Source organism: Ctenopharyngodon idella, chromosome 6 (genome assembly GCF_019924925.1).
Source record: "Ctenopharyngodon idella isolate HZGC_01 chromosome 6, HZGC01, whole genome shotgun sequence".
Classification (NCBI taxonomy): domain Eukaryota; kingdom Metazoa; phylum Chordata; class Actinopteri; order Cypriniformes; family Xenocyprididae; genus Ctenopharyngodon; species Ctenopharyngodon idella.
Genome location: NC_067225.1, coordinates 21,987,486 through 22,002,925, shown reverse-complemented (window position 1 = coordinate 22,002,925; position 15,440 = coordinate 21,987,486). Strand labels below are relative to the sequence as shown.

General features: G+C 34.9%; 1 protein-coding gene across 1 annotated transcript; it reads left to right on the top strand.

Annotated features, from left to right (window-relative positions):
- Window positions 1-4,774: 4,774 nt before the first annotated feature.
- On the top strand, window positions 4,775-7,256 carry rgs16 (regulator of G protein signaling 16). The gene is made up of 5 exons (XM_051896978.1): window positions 4,775-4,921; window positions 5,120-5,200; window positions 5,319-5,380; window positions 5,668-5,834; window positions 6,006-7,256. The coding sequence occupies exons 1-5, from the start codon at window positions 4,848-4,850 to the stop codon at window positions 6,246-6,248; spliced, it is 627 nt and encodes a 208-aa protein (XP_051752938.1). The 5' UTR covers window positions 4,775-4,847; the 3' UTR covers window positions 6,249-7,256.
- Window positions 7,257-15,440: the final 8,184 nt, after the last annotated feature.

The window sequence follows — 15,440 nt, the reverse complement described above, 5'->3', positions numbered from 1 at the left end:
GAGATTTGCACTGTGCTGTGAGTGTGTTGTTTTTTCTCCCCATACTGCCAGGAAACTAATCGTAGCATAACAAGTGAGCTAGAAATATTAGTGTGCTTTTATTCAAGGTTCTGAGTGAACATAATATAATGGCAAATACAGTACATGATTTCACAATTTGCACTGAGTGTATATAATATTTGTCTATTGTATAAAATTACACTTAACATTTAGCTCATAATCATAAATTAAGCAGATATTGTCATCTTGTCATGAAAAATAGTATAATAAATCATGAGAAGTTTGGACAAATTTCTGTATTTCAAGTATAATTACTGGAACTTTTAACTTTTTTGTTTTCAAGGAATTAAAAGAGTTGTGTGTCTGATTTCAGTTGAGGATTGGACTAATGATTTGATTAGAATTGAAGATTTTTTGTAAAAGAATGCTCTAATATAATTTAATGATTACATTAATACCGCACAATTGAAATATTTAAAGAACACCCTTCAAATATATATATACTGTTTGGACTTTATCATTTGAAATAGAAAATGATCATGAGTGATGGAAAAATGCAAACTAGGACTAAAAATATGCAACATTCCAATAAAACAAGTATCCTTTGTTCAAGGATGACTCGTTCTTATCATGATAATTCTGTCATTTGGAGGACACAGAAGTCACGGTCTGAAGAAGATGGCTTTGGTTACAGATGCCTTTATGGCCTACTTTCCCAGTGTTTCTGTAACTCTTATGTTAAAATAAAGAGGATGGTGCTTTCCATCCTGACATCCTAAAATAATTTTAAAATCAGAAAGAAATATGTGATGAATGTACTTTGATCATTGTGTCATGTGTTATCTCTTCATTAAAGGTGCAGTAAGCAATTTCTAAAAAAAGGCTGTTGAAAGTTGATTGGACCGAGCACCACAACACATTTGTAATCAATCAACAGTAGGGGGCATATACAATCATGATGGGGGAGGAGATAGAGTGAGCAAGATGGACATTTAAAGAAAGACTGTAGAAAGAGAGATGGCTGAGAGACATTATAAAAAGTCAGAGGAATATCACTGGAAAAAGAAGGGTTATGATCAGGCAAGAGCTTTAAGACCCACATTAATATTAGAAAAGCTTTCCAGCTCCGGAGAGACCTAAGCAGGAAGGCCTGAAAATGGACGCAGAGGTTGCATTATTTCTGCTCCATACGTGAGAAATATTGGTTTTGAGTGTGTGCTGCTGGCGACAAACAACGAACTCTTGCTTGTATATACTTGTGTACTGTATGTTCATTTTTTATTCTTCCTTGTTCATCATCTTCACCTTATTTTTCGCAAAGCATTATATTGCTTAGCTTCTAGTATGATAAAGAGACATCCACTCTTGCATTGCTTGTTTGTGCGTTTTGGGGGCGGAGCAATGAAGGGAGGGGAGTGTTTTCGCTTACTGTACCTTTAACATGAAAAAGTTAGCAGCACCCTGAGGTAAGATTGATTGACCGTGTCATATAAGGTGCTTCCTCTCAATTGCACCTTCTCCATTTCCTGTTCTCATGGTGCAGCAGTGGGACACCCACTGCCATCTCTATGAAGAGACCTAGCAAAAGGGTTTCATCCTGCTCTACTCATGGAAACTTCTCAGTGATGGTGTAATTGTCCTTATGCGAGGCATATTATCTGTAAGAAAGAAAAAGAAGCTGTGAACAACAAGATTACCCCTCTGCATGTCTTCCATGTCTCTGAAAAATTGCTTCCAGGCAGTGGGCTGAAAGTGAAGAGCAGACGCAGAGATCTCAAGGCCAACTGATGCAGAAGTTCCCTTGTCCTCATTCAACCAGATTTGTGGTCTTTTATATCCCGAGTGTCATGTTGGGTGAGAGAAAGACCTTGATGTCTGATGACATCATAAGTTATTGATCCAAGATGGGATTCCCTCAGGTATATCATTCTGGGATATTAAACCTAATCAAATGTTCCTCATTCTGAGCACAGCTTGATCAAGTTAGGTACAGCTGTCCTGACTCGGCTTGTGGATCAATGAAGCGAGATGTATAACTTTATTAAACTTATGATGAAAGCAGAAAATATTCTCTATAAACAACAAATATGTTCTGATTGTGATTGTGTCACATCATACAACAGTTTAGGACGTGAGGTACTGGTTTACAACTACTAGTTTAATCAGCAAGTTACTAAAAATAACTAAACAACATTAATTTGAAAATCTATATATTGCATAATATTCAATGCAATATCTTTCAATAAGGTACTAAGGCAAGACCATACATTCAGAAAGTTTACCCAACTGTAGTCTAACAAACATTACAATGCCCACAGAAAAGCCTTTTTTATTTTAAGAACATTTGAAAGCAAGTGACGGTCATGCCCATGTTCAGTGAGGTTCATGCTTGAGGCAGAGATCAGTATTTTCTGATTTACAGATAATACTAGGAAATGTATCATCACTGTTAGTTGTTTGTTATGTAGTTCATAGCTCATCTTTTTACTTTATTAAATGGGCCATATGTAAGAATTTCCATGTATTAATCGCTTTTTGCATTGCCAATGTGTGAACAGCTTGTAACGAAACTTAACTTTTAAGACCTTCCCCGACTTCTTTAGTTTTCTTTGAGACTGATTTTATGTGAAGGACCAATCCAATCCAAAGGATGTGACAGTTAAGTGCGCTCCTGAGAACCTGTCTTCCATTTAATGTCACATGAAATAAATGCCTATACAGGATAATGCCAAAAGAGCTATTCTGTACTGTAATTTCAATGTGTCATGCAAAGAAAAGGTGTTAATTCAAACAGTCTCACATAGCCAGATCTATAGTTTATAGTCTCAAATATACTTTATAATCAAACAGTCATAACTGTGTAATTTTATCTCATTACCTCATCTGTCGAAATAATGGCGGTGAATCGCAGAGCTGTTGCAAACATATCCACATCACTAGATCCTTTTTTAACTGCCGCTTTCTCACCACTGTCATATTTGTTGTGTGTTTATTTTGTTATTGAGAGGAAAGCGCGCAAAACATATTTACATATTCATCTAAACGTTGCTCTCAACAGCGTGGACAGCGTTGGAATGTTCGCTGCAAAGGTATTTCCAACTTTTTACCTTTAAGCAAAGAACAAAAAAGAACTTCAATGTTAGTATATCTGGGCCTTGAATCGCGCTCAGTCTCTTGTACGTTAGGTGTGCATGAGTGCGAACACGAGCAAGAGCAATAAGTTGCCGGCTGCAGTTCACTTAACGGCCACTGGTGTCACAATTATAACAAGGCTTTCAGAATTCTACATTTAGCCTCTTTAAAGCTGCAGTCCGTAAGTTTTGCCTCTTTGTCGCCATCTCTGTTTGAAACCTGCAATTGCAGTTATTTGCGGAATTATCATCTTTACGTGGGTTGTGCATTGGCACGGCTCCTTAGCACAGATGAATCTAATGTTTGCTGTCAGTCACCATATCGGTGTTGATACTGTACTTCAGAATCACAGATTCTACGTACTGGAAGTATGACCAAAATAAGAATTTTCACCGGAAAATGTCATCTGAACAAGTAAGTAACATGTCTGCCACTTTTGTTCTGACCGACTGAGAAAAAAAGCATTACAATAAATTGCGCTGCCAATGGTGATTAAATCTAACGATCGCTTAGCTCGGATCACATCAAACCGTGCAAATTATTATTATTATATTTTGTTCTCAAACTGTTAATGTTAACAACACCAGCACTATGTGTATTTAGTGTGCGTTAGCATTACTTGTAGATTTCAATTTCTATAGCCACTCCGCAGTCCGAAGTCTTTTGCTTTTGACTATAGGTTAATCCAGTTGTCACTAATGAATGTCATTTGGACCTTTCTGGATTACAATCCTCCATCAAAATGATAAGTTTAACTATTGCAGCTGCTGTGAGAAAAGGCTATAAATGATCCTCCGCCGGCAGCATCCTCCACATGCCATTTAGCCTACTAGCTGGGACTCCTTCTTCATGTAAACAGACGTGACATAATGACGCAAAGACGAATGGCGGCATGCTCAAATTTCCCGCAGAAACCTACCAGTACCACCCGAATTAGAAAACATTATTACAAGCTTACCGTTGTTAATCGGGCTAAAGTAAGGAGATAGTTTTGAACACTGGCTGGTTATGTACAACCAAAAATTGACTTTTGGATAATTTTTAACCAAAACAAGTTACGGACTGCAGCTTTAAAGTATATAAAATATATTTTAAAAATTAAAAACATCTTCATGTTGCCATATTCATTAGTCAATCACTCGTTTACAACAGTGCATGATAAGGCAAACATTTCCTGTGTTGCTAATTGAAGAAAAAAACAAAAAATGAACTGAACAAGAGATTTGTAGCTTTTTTGACAAGATTTTTTTTAAGCCAACTGTATTTCCATAATCTTTTATTGTTTTGTCTATGTGATGAACATAAATAGAGACCACCAAAATCATATACAGGAAAAGACATTTCTGGCAAGTCACGTACTGCACGACTCTCTACCAACATCCCTCTAAAGATTCAGAGTTGGGGGCATTGTTTTTATTTATGCTTTTCAAATAATTATATTTCTGGAACAGTGTGTGAGCAGTGCAAAAGGACACTAAAATGACTTAAATTGGAGCACTTACATTGACCACACTTGTGAACATTACCATCACTGTGGACTTTCCTGACATTTCACATACACAAATGCACAGTACACAGTACATTAGTGTAGAGAGGACTTGATTATGATTGGCTGAAAGGAGAGATGACGCTCCGCTTCCTGCTCTATATAAACTCCCTCTTCCCTCTCTGCAGACACACTGCTGATAAATTTTTCTTAGAGACCTTACTGCGCAATGGATGTTTATTTCCCCTCTGGCTTTACAATGTGCAGAGGAATAACAGGGCTGTCAAACACTTGCCTGGAAAGGTATGATGCTCATATTGCCATTTTTCATGTGTTTTTTGTCTTAATAATTTATGCATGCCAAATCATTTGAATGCTTAAACCTCTACTTTTTTATATAATATCAGTAAGGGCTTTTTTAAATCCTGTTGTAAGAATCGCATATATTACAAAAGCGTACATATGCTGTGTATTAAATAAAGGGTTTTTTTTAATCATCAGGGCCAAAAGATTAAAAGCATGCGTAGGTGGATTTCTGCAGAGGCAAGACTTGAGCAGCCTATGCAGATATAGAAAACCGAGGTAAGTGCAGTTATTGAATTCACTGGCTCCTGCTTGTTTCATAACATGTTTCTTTTTGCATGATAAAGAGTGTATAGTCGCCTACTGTTTCTATTCTGACTGGCTGACATCTTTGCAGGTTGACCTTGGAGGAGTGTCTGATGTGGAAAGAGTCTTTTGAGAAGCTCCTGTCCAGCAAACGTAAGTTCACATTGTGTATAGTTAAAGATTTTACAGATTTAGAAACCGTTTTACAATTTAAAGGTTATGAGGTAAAGCAAATTATAATGACTAAATGGCACAACTATGATATAGAAAAATTATGGCATTATGACAATATAACATAAAAAAAAGATGTTTCCGTTATACTATGGTTTAAATTTAGAAGATGGAAATGGGGCTGCAGTGCACAGATGTGTCTGCGTGGGGGGCTTTAATCTGATGAGACACGTTACACAACTAATCCTTTCTCTCTAACCCCATTTCAGATGGACTATATGCCTTTAGATCTTTCCTGGTGTCTGAGTTTAGTGAAGAAAACATTGCTTTCTACCTGGCCTGTGAGGACTTCAAAAGCACAAAGTCTGCGACTAAGATGCCATCCAAAGCAAAGAGGATCTACGAGGAGTTCATCGGAAGTGAAGCTCCTAGAGAGGTAAAGGCATGAAATGAATCACCATATCCTGCAGTATCATTCTTACACTGAAACAAATTTGGTGTAGAAACAATTTTCATTCAGAAATTGCTAGTAAATTCCAAAAACATACCACTTTTTATATATATGGTATATTGTGGATATTTGAATTCACTTCCTGTTTGCTTTCAGGTTAACATTGACTATGAGACTCGAGACATCACTCAAGCCAACTTGCAAAGCCCCACGGCATCCTGCTTCGATATGGCCCAGTACCGCATCTATATTCTCATGGAAAAGGACTGTTACCCACGATTCCTCCGATCCGCCGCCTACCGAAATCTAGTCAACCAGCTCAAGGTGAAGAGCGCCAAGGCGAAATCCAAAAAGGCCATTGCAATCAAACCACCACATGAAGAAGAAGAACCAAAATGAAAAGCATAGGCGCATTTTGGCTCTAGAAAAGATGGACGCTCGGCAAGAAGTGGAAGGGACCGGTGCGGATCCTAAAAAGGCTGCTTGAGGCAGTCGGAGTGCCATGAGATGAAGAGAACCATGTTAATGGAATCAGATTTTATCACTGCATTCCCAGACCCCTTTAATATTGTCCAAAAGAGGGAACAGCAGAGCTACTGGTGGAGAGAGTTGCATCTGCACGTATACCTGTACTCGGCACAAAAGAGATGCTGATGGACTCTACTGAAGTATGCATGGGCCACAAAGCACATAGCATACTTTCAGCAAATTATGTATTTTGTAAAGTTTATAGAATGGAGAAAAGTGTTTTTGGTTATTTAATGCATTCATTTACTTGATTTATTTATCCTTTTTTAAGTAAATTGATAGTCCACTTTAAACATTCTACTAACTATACATTACTTTGCAACTACATGTCAACTAACTGTCATTAGAGTATTAGTAGACCGTCTGCTTAATATCTGCTAACACTTTATTTTGATGGTCCCACAACAGACATTCTACTGATTATAAGTAACTTTGAAATTACATGTCAACTTATTCTACTAACCCGAACCCTAAAACCTAACCTCAGTCTACTAATAGTCTACCACAGTCTATTAATACTCTAATGAGAGTTAGTTGACATGTAGTTGCAGTCACTTATAGATTGTAGAATGTCTAAAGTGAACTATCAAAATAAAGGTACCATGGTACAGTGATGGTATCTTAATTTAAAGAATAAAATAATATAATGAAAACCATCATGAAAAAACATGGTTTTAAAAATTAAAAAAAATGGTGATACCAAGGTAGCACCATGTAAGTGACAATCTGCCTGGGGTGCTATGAGGCACAGAATGTTAAAAGTTGGTGTGCTAACTATTTATTTTAAGTTATTTCAGTTTTATAAGTGTTTTTTTGTTAAATAAATGTTCAATTCAATTTAGTAAAACTTTGACATTAAAGAAATAATGTGCTTTCACATTTTGTGTGTGTGTGTGATTTTTTACAGTTTATGGGTCATATTAGACACAAATCTAAATAGCATGTTTGTTTTGACAAAAAAAAAGAAAAAGAAAAAAAAGGCTGTTTTTATTCAATGTGGACAGAGCGAAAATGTAAGGCCCCAGTGCGCAGATATATCACAGATGCTTCACCACTATGAGGAAAACAGGCTTGTTATGCACATGACTGGCCAGACTGAGCTTGTGTTTCATATTTAACCATCAATGCCCACAAGCAACGAGCAGCCTGAAGTGTAGGTTTACACAGTTGCCAAGGCAACTGTTTGGGCCCGGTTGCAAATCTGTCCACATGACTCTCTCAGCTCAAGATTAAACCACATCGTTCCTGCCGACAGTAATGAGAAAGTTCATCACCCAGTCAGAAAATCAAATACTGGAGTTCAGAAAGAGGAAATACATTTGATAACGAGCAGCCATAAAAATTTGTTAGCCTTTGTGTTTGCTAACACATGTAATGAAATAAAAGAAGGATGTCTGAGAGCCGTTGTTTGATAAGTATTTGTAAATCATGACATTGCTTGCTGTGCATTGAACTATAACATCGCCTAGACAGTAATCGCATGAATATTATTATTGATCCACAAAATCAATCACAATTTGTTGACGAAATATGATTCTACACTGAAACATTCACAGTGGCTGAATATTTTAATTTCATCAGCCAAATGGGGGCTAGATGATGGTCCAGTAGATATATACACCATATATTCAACACAACATTAGAACCAAGCGCATCAGATGGATGGTCCTGTTGATTAAAGATGGGCTACATGTACTTGAGTTTTGCGTTCTCATAGTAATTTGATCTCAAACAGGGTGATTTTTATTATAAAAAGATAAATTGCAAGGGCTAAAATGTTACGCAAGAGCCTCAGTGAGCTATTAGGGTTTACGTTCCACAAACACCCAACATGGAGAGTAAAGAAATAAGCTATTTGCCAAGGAAACTTTTTTTTATTTTTGTTTTTTTTAAGTACTTAAATGACTAAAAACTAACACTTAATTAAAGAATTAATTAAATTTGCTAGTAATAGTAAAATGACAAAAACACAACAAAATTACTAAAACTTTAACTAAAATTAAAACGAAAACAAAAATATAAAAATAACATTTAATTTAATATTTTAACCAAATCTATAATAGTAGCCTATATAAATGATACTAAAATTTTATATATATATATATATATATATATATATATATATAATCACTTTTTAAGGACTACAACAAGCTTCTTCCCAGGTTAGTGACATCACCAACCCTAAAATTTACATAAACTTTGCCCCCAAGAACACGCAACAAAAGGGTTAGGCCAACACAAATGCAATAGCATGTCATAAAAGCATGAAGACAACATAAGTTATAACCGTAATTAAACTAAACTATTCCTCTTCTATCTTCATGCAGCATATATTCTCTGTCTCTGAAGGCATCTTACAACAGTTCCCACACAAGCGATTTATAAATTATCATGACAGAATATGCTAATCAGTGACGTTAAGGTAGTTAACTCCACATCAGTTACATAAATTCATCAACTAACCATTCAGAAACGTCCTGTTGCATTCTACATGTTGTCCCTTCTTCTTGAGTCTCTCTATCATTGTAACTTAAAAGGCTGAACAGTTTCTGAAATTTTCACTGAGTCTGCGTGAGGTAATCGGAGTTGCTAGTGCTGCTAACAAGAGCTCTTGAAACTCCGCCCTCTTTTTAGGAGCAGCAGCTCATTTGCATTTAAAGGGACACACACAAAAACGAAGCGTTTTTGCTCACCCTCAAAAAGTGATAAATTTAACATGCTATAAAAAATGATCTGTGGGGTATTTTGAGCTAAAACTTCAAATACACACTGTGGAGACAGACTATTCTACATCTTGTAAAAGTGGCATTATATGACCCCTTTAATGCATTCAGAGAGGGTGATTTCCTCCTTTGACTTTTACAGCTGTACTTCATCATTTTTGTCCTTTGCAAGCAATACTGAATGTGTGATAGTAGGATCTATAAACGTAAGAACCAAACATTGGTTCTGAATGACTGTACGTCTGTGTTTAATTAGATCCGTAAACCTACCACCTTGTTCGTCAGAAGTGAGAGCCAGCATTAACAGGCCCATTCACAGACTTACAGTACATCCGACCTCAAAACAAATTTTGTGTTGTTTGTTGGCCCACGTCTATAGAAATCTTCAATAAAACAGTGCGCGTGATGAGTGATGAGTCAGACAGCAGCATCAAGGTCAGTAACATCCCCCACAGCCATCACACTACAGCCAGATGCAGTGATGCCTCAATGCTAAGCCCTCGTGTAAAGAGAACTCTGACGCACAAGCAGCAGCAAGTGACAATATACTTCACCTTGATGAAGCTTTTCCCGTATTTATCAAGATATGTCAGTGCAATGAATATGACAGTCCTTAATTAGCATTTGGCTTATATATATTTTTTTATTTTATTTAGAGGTAGAGGAATTTCAACCTGCTTTAGTTCCTACTTGTAATTATTTACGCAACATTGCCTCCTAGTGGGAGATCAGCATCAACACGGCAACAGGACTGTTGTGTCACAGGATAAATTACAACTGCATAAATACACAATTTTACATAAATTACACTTATGTTTGCAAGAAACATAAATCACATGTATTATTATGATTATTATTATTATGATGATGATTATTATTATTAACAATAAATATAATAATAATAAATGTAATAATCATAATTTTTGTTTTATATTTTTTATTTATTTATTATGATTTATAATAGTAATAAATGTGAAAAATGTGAAATATAATATAAATATAATATAAATATAATTTTATATATTATTAAAATACTCTTAATAATAAATGTGAAATGTGTGAAATATATGTATAATATAGTCTAATTTTTTAATTTATTTATTATTAGGCCTCTTAAATGCATGAAATATACTTATATTATAGTTAATGATTATTTTTATTTTATAATATTTTATTACTAGGGCTTTTAAAAGTGTGAAATACTAATATTATATAATTATTTAATTTTATTATTAAGCCTTTTAAAAGCATGAAATAAATTTTATTTTATTTAATTTTTCATTTTATTTTATTATTATTAATATTATTGTTGTTGTTGTTGTTAACAATAAATGGAATAAAAATAATAATTTTTGTTTTATATTATTTTATTTATTTATTACGATTTATTATTAGGGCTCTTAATAATAAATGTGAAATGTGTGAAATATATAATATAGTATAATATAGTATAAATGTTTAATTTTAGATTGTTTTATTACTAGGACTTTTAAAATTGTGAAATTGTGAAATAAAACTTATATTTTATAATTATTTAATGTTATCATTAGTGCTTTTAATAACATAAAATAAACTTACAGTCCATAATGATTTAATTTTATTTAATTTTATTTAGCATTTTTTTATATTATTTTATTATATTTGCTGTTGTTGTTAACAATAAATATAATAATAATAATAATAATAATAATAATAATTTTTGTTTTATATTATTTTATTTAATTATTATGATTTATTATTAGGGCACTTAATAATAATGTGAAATATAAATATAGTATAAATATTTAATTTTAGATTATGTTATTATTAGGGCTTTTAAAAGCATGAAATAAAACTATTATGAAATATAAATTATTTTATTTCATTTTCTTTTAAATTGTTTCATTTTACTTTATTAATTAAATAAATAATAAAAACATGAATATTCATATTATAATCTTATATTGTGCAAAGAGTTCTTTTTTAAGGGACTGAGTACCAATGAAGCAAAGATGGCATGATTCATGTCATTTTCTCCAACTTTTTTAGACACTCTATAGCAGGGGCGGCCAATCCTGTTCCTGGAGATCTACCTTCCAGCAAAGTTCAGCTCCAACCCTGATCAAACACAACTGAACCAGCTAATTAAGATCTTCAGTAGAACTTGATAATTACAGACAGGTGTGTTTGATCAGGGTTGGATCTGAACTCTGCAGGTAGGTAGATCTCCAGAACCAGGATTGGGAACAGGGAATTTTGAATAGGTTTTTATAATTTTTGTCAGCAGAGGGCAGCATCTTCCAAAGAAAGAGGACACCACAGCCGTCTAATAATAATTAGGGGGCAGTCATGAGCCAGCATGTCATGAAAACAACAACACAATGTAAGCACATTGAACAGCTGCTGAAGATCTGAAAACCTTAGTAATTGATAAAAAAAAAAATACACACACACACATATATACATATATATATTTTTCTGTTCCATATTTCTGAAAGCGACCGCATAAAAAAATGATTGAACATTGAACATGCTGATGGCTGTGAAAAACAATCACTATGAACCTTGTCAAAAGAATGCAGTCACTCTTTTGATAAAGCCTCAGATGACCCTTTGCGAGCAGGATATTAAGGGACTCTGTGAACACACGCTGAGAAACACATTCCCTTGGTGCCGATAAAAATGAAGCTATTCCAGGAAGATGTTACAAATAAGGCACTGTTCGTCCCATCAAGTCACTTGTGTTTATGACAAAGACATTCAGCCACTAGATCTGAGTCATTTGTTCCTCCCTGAATTCCTGACTGCATCATCAATAATATTCTGGCTGATTGAGAATATACTGAGCAGTGTGATTTTATGGCAAGTTAACTGTAAACCCTTTACTATTATTGTGCTTGCACATCACTTTTTAAATTAATTAACATTTAAATTATATTATAATCAAACTAATATCTAAGGGTCAGCCCTCTGTTGATTTGCACTCCAAGCGTGGGAAAAGGCTTGCTGCTGCTCCCCTGTGAAAAGGAAAAACTGTTCTGTCCACTGACCTTGTTCCTCAGGGCTTTGGAGCCTCCGTCTCCTGTGAATTAGAGTTTCACAGTCAGCCCTGTGCATCAGCTGCCATTTCCCATTTCTATCATGTTATCATTATTAGTATCCTCACTGTTGCCATGGGAATTTTTCATTAAAAAAAAAAAAAAAACTTAATAAATATAAATTTTGTGGACTTCAAAACCGTTTTATATATTTTATTTGGGCTGGGATTTCTTTATTTCCATAAATAGCTCTTAACAGGGGGAGTCCCTCTCTGATGGTGGTGTTCTGGTGCAAACCTGCAGCATTAAAAAGCATATTCATGCTGGTCTTCTAGCAGGGTTTGATTATTTTGAAAATGACGGAAGGGGGAAATGAATTAAATAATACTTCTGTACCCATCCACAACTCGGTGTAAAAATTGATTCCATGCTGCCTTTGGAAATTGTACCCAAAATAGGGGGGAAAAAGGCCTAAAATGTGAAACACAATACAGATGCATTCAAGATGTTGGTAGCTTTTCAAACCCAAGGGGTGCAGTTCTGTCTCCATTACTGTTTAACAAGAATGAAGAACTTAAATAATGTCATTCTGCACCGCCATTTCCACCCTTAACTATGGCACGTAGTATTTATTACATCACTTTTGTTCTTACCTGAAAAAACACCCAGATGACCACATAGCCATGAACTTACATTTGAGCTGAATGAGCATGCTGATCTGTTCTTCAGATCTGATCCAGGAACTTTTTGACAACAAGGAATGTTCAACCTGTTTTGGCCTCAGGCAGCATAATGGAGAACACATGCTGTTTGAAAAACAACAGCTTTAAAGACATGCTTCATCATTATAATAGTAGCATGAAACGCTTGAGTGTTTTCAAGTGGAGCTGTACGAGCAGAGGGTGAAATCTCACGTATGCGGGAGAAATTACATCTCAGGCTCGTCATTAGGCTCTAGGGTGCATGATTGTAATTGAAAAGGATCAACAAAGCATAACATTTCTCTAACAATAAAGGCTGTAGTTTTGTCAGTTTAATTTCACATTGAAAAATTGCACAATTCACTTTTAAATCGTGCATTAAATTACACTGACAGTCATGGGACAGTGACTGTCAGTGACACTGACAGTCACTGAGAGTAACACTTTATTTCAATAGTCCACTTTACTATTCTACTAACGATTAGTAACTTTGCAACTACATGTCAACTACCAGTCAAAAGAGTATATTATTAGACTGTCTGCTTAATATCTGTTAACACTTTATTTGGTCACACTTTAGATTAGGGTCCAGTTCTCACCATTAACTATTTGACTTTTGCCTCAATAAACCCCTAATTACTGCTTATTAATAAGGTAGTTGTTAAGTTTAGGTATTGGGTAGGATTAAAGGGTTAGTTCACCCAAAAATGAAAATTCTGTCATTAATTACTCACTCTCATGTCATTCCACACCCATAAGACCTTTTCTCATCTTCGGAACACGAATTAAGATATTTTTGATAAAATTCGATGGCTCAGTGAGTCCTTCATTGCCAGCAAGATAATTAACACTTTCAGATGCCCAGAAAGCTACTAAAGACATATTTAAAACAGTTCATGTGACTACAGTGGTTCGACCTTAATGTTATGAAGTGACGAGAATACTTTTTGTGCGCCAAAAAAAACAAAATAATGACTTTATTCAACAATATCTTGTGATGGGTGATTTCAAAACACTGCTTCATGAAGCTTTGAAGCTTTACGAATCTTTTGTTTCGAATCAGTGGTTTGGTTCGGAGCGTGTATCAAACTGCCAAAATCACACCCCCCAGAAGTGAACCATTGAAATTTTGAAACACTTATGATGTAACGAAGCCTCATTTACTGAAATCATGTGACTTTGGGAGTTTGATACACACTCCGAACCACTGATTCGAAACAAAAGATTCGTAATATCATAATTTGATGTTCCAAAGATGAATGAAGGTGTTATGGGTGTGGAACGACATGAGGGTGAGTAATTAATGGCAGAATTTTTGGGTGAACTAACCCATTAAGGGATGTAGAATATGGTCATGCAGAATAAGGCATTAATATGTGCTTTATAAGTACTAATAAACAGCCAATATCCTAGTAATACGCATGCTAATAAGCAACTAGTTCATAGTGAGAACTGGACCCTAAACTAAAGTGTTACCCTTTATTTTGATGCTCCCCAAAAGACATTCTACTGACTATAACTTTGCAAGCAAATGTCAACTTATTCTACTAACCCTAACCTAATAATCTACTAATGCTCTGCTGATAGATAATTGACATGAAAATGCAAAGTTACTTATAGTTAATAGAATATCTGAAGTAGACTTTCGAAATAAGTGTGACCCAGTCATGTAACTAATGCACGGTTTCTTGGATGTACTATATGTGCATATTTTTTCTCTTAATCAGAGGTAATATGTGATCACCAAAATGCCATTATACAAATATAAATGTCTGGCTAATAGTAGTGTATTCCCCATTTCCCTCCACTTCCAGCCAAAGATTGTAGATTAGGAAGGTCCAGATATATTTATGGTTCCCACAGTGTGTATTACGCAAACATAAGCCTTCCGTTTGCTGGCTATCGCTTGATGATCTAAGAAGTGCTAAACCAGACAGCACAGATTTTCCATTATGGATTAGCTTCCACATCAAGTTTGGTTTGGCACCTTTTTATCATACAAATTTAAGGCTTTTGCTTGCATAGTCACATTCTCAGAAGGACATTCCCTGTCTGCATCAATTGCATTGTCAAAAGTCGCACATTTAAACGTGCACTCATTTTTATCTATACTTAAATGCATAAATAAATTCAAATTTTGAAATGTTTAAAAAACATATTTTTTAAATATTTAATAGCAATGTTAAAATACAGTGAAAGATTTCATGACAAGGTCTATTATGCTATGTACTTCATGCAGCCTCAAGTTTTTCTTTCTTGGTAAAAGACACAATTAACATTTAGTTTCCAGGCCGACTTCTCTGTAATTTACACAACTAATTTGTAATTTGTTTCTCTAAGGATGGGACGGGGTGACTTTAAGGCCACGTTATTTGTCCTTTTTCCACTCAATATGCAGTTATATAATGGCTTGGATTAATTCAAAGCAAATAATTTATGCAAAGGACTCTTCCCTTATTAAGCCAGGGTCCTCCGGAAAAGCCTTCACAAATAAACGATTTAATGTAATCAATTTATGCTGCTGTGGGAACATTATTTTAATTTCCTCTCAAGTGACTTGTGCTGGTGCACTGTGTGAAGACAAACTCTCGGAGGCATCCAGCCACAGCCTATGCCCTGCAT

What these genes read in the sequence shown, in the direction of transcription:
- rgs16 (XM_051896978.1), top strand. Translation starts at nt 4,848, where the DNA reads ATGGATGTTTATTTCCCCTCTGGCTTTACAATGTGCAGAGGAATAACA. An exon ending in TCAAACACTTGCCTGGAAAG is followed by an intron (nt 4,922 to 5,119) that starts GTATGATGCTCA and finishes TTTAATCATCAG; the next exon opens with GGCCAAAAGATTAAAAGCAT. An exon ending in GAAGCTCCTGTCCAGCAAAC is followed by an intron (nt 5,381 to 5,667) that starts GTAAGTTCACAT and finishes ACCCCATTTCAG; the next exon opens with ATGGACTATATGCCTTTAGA.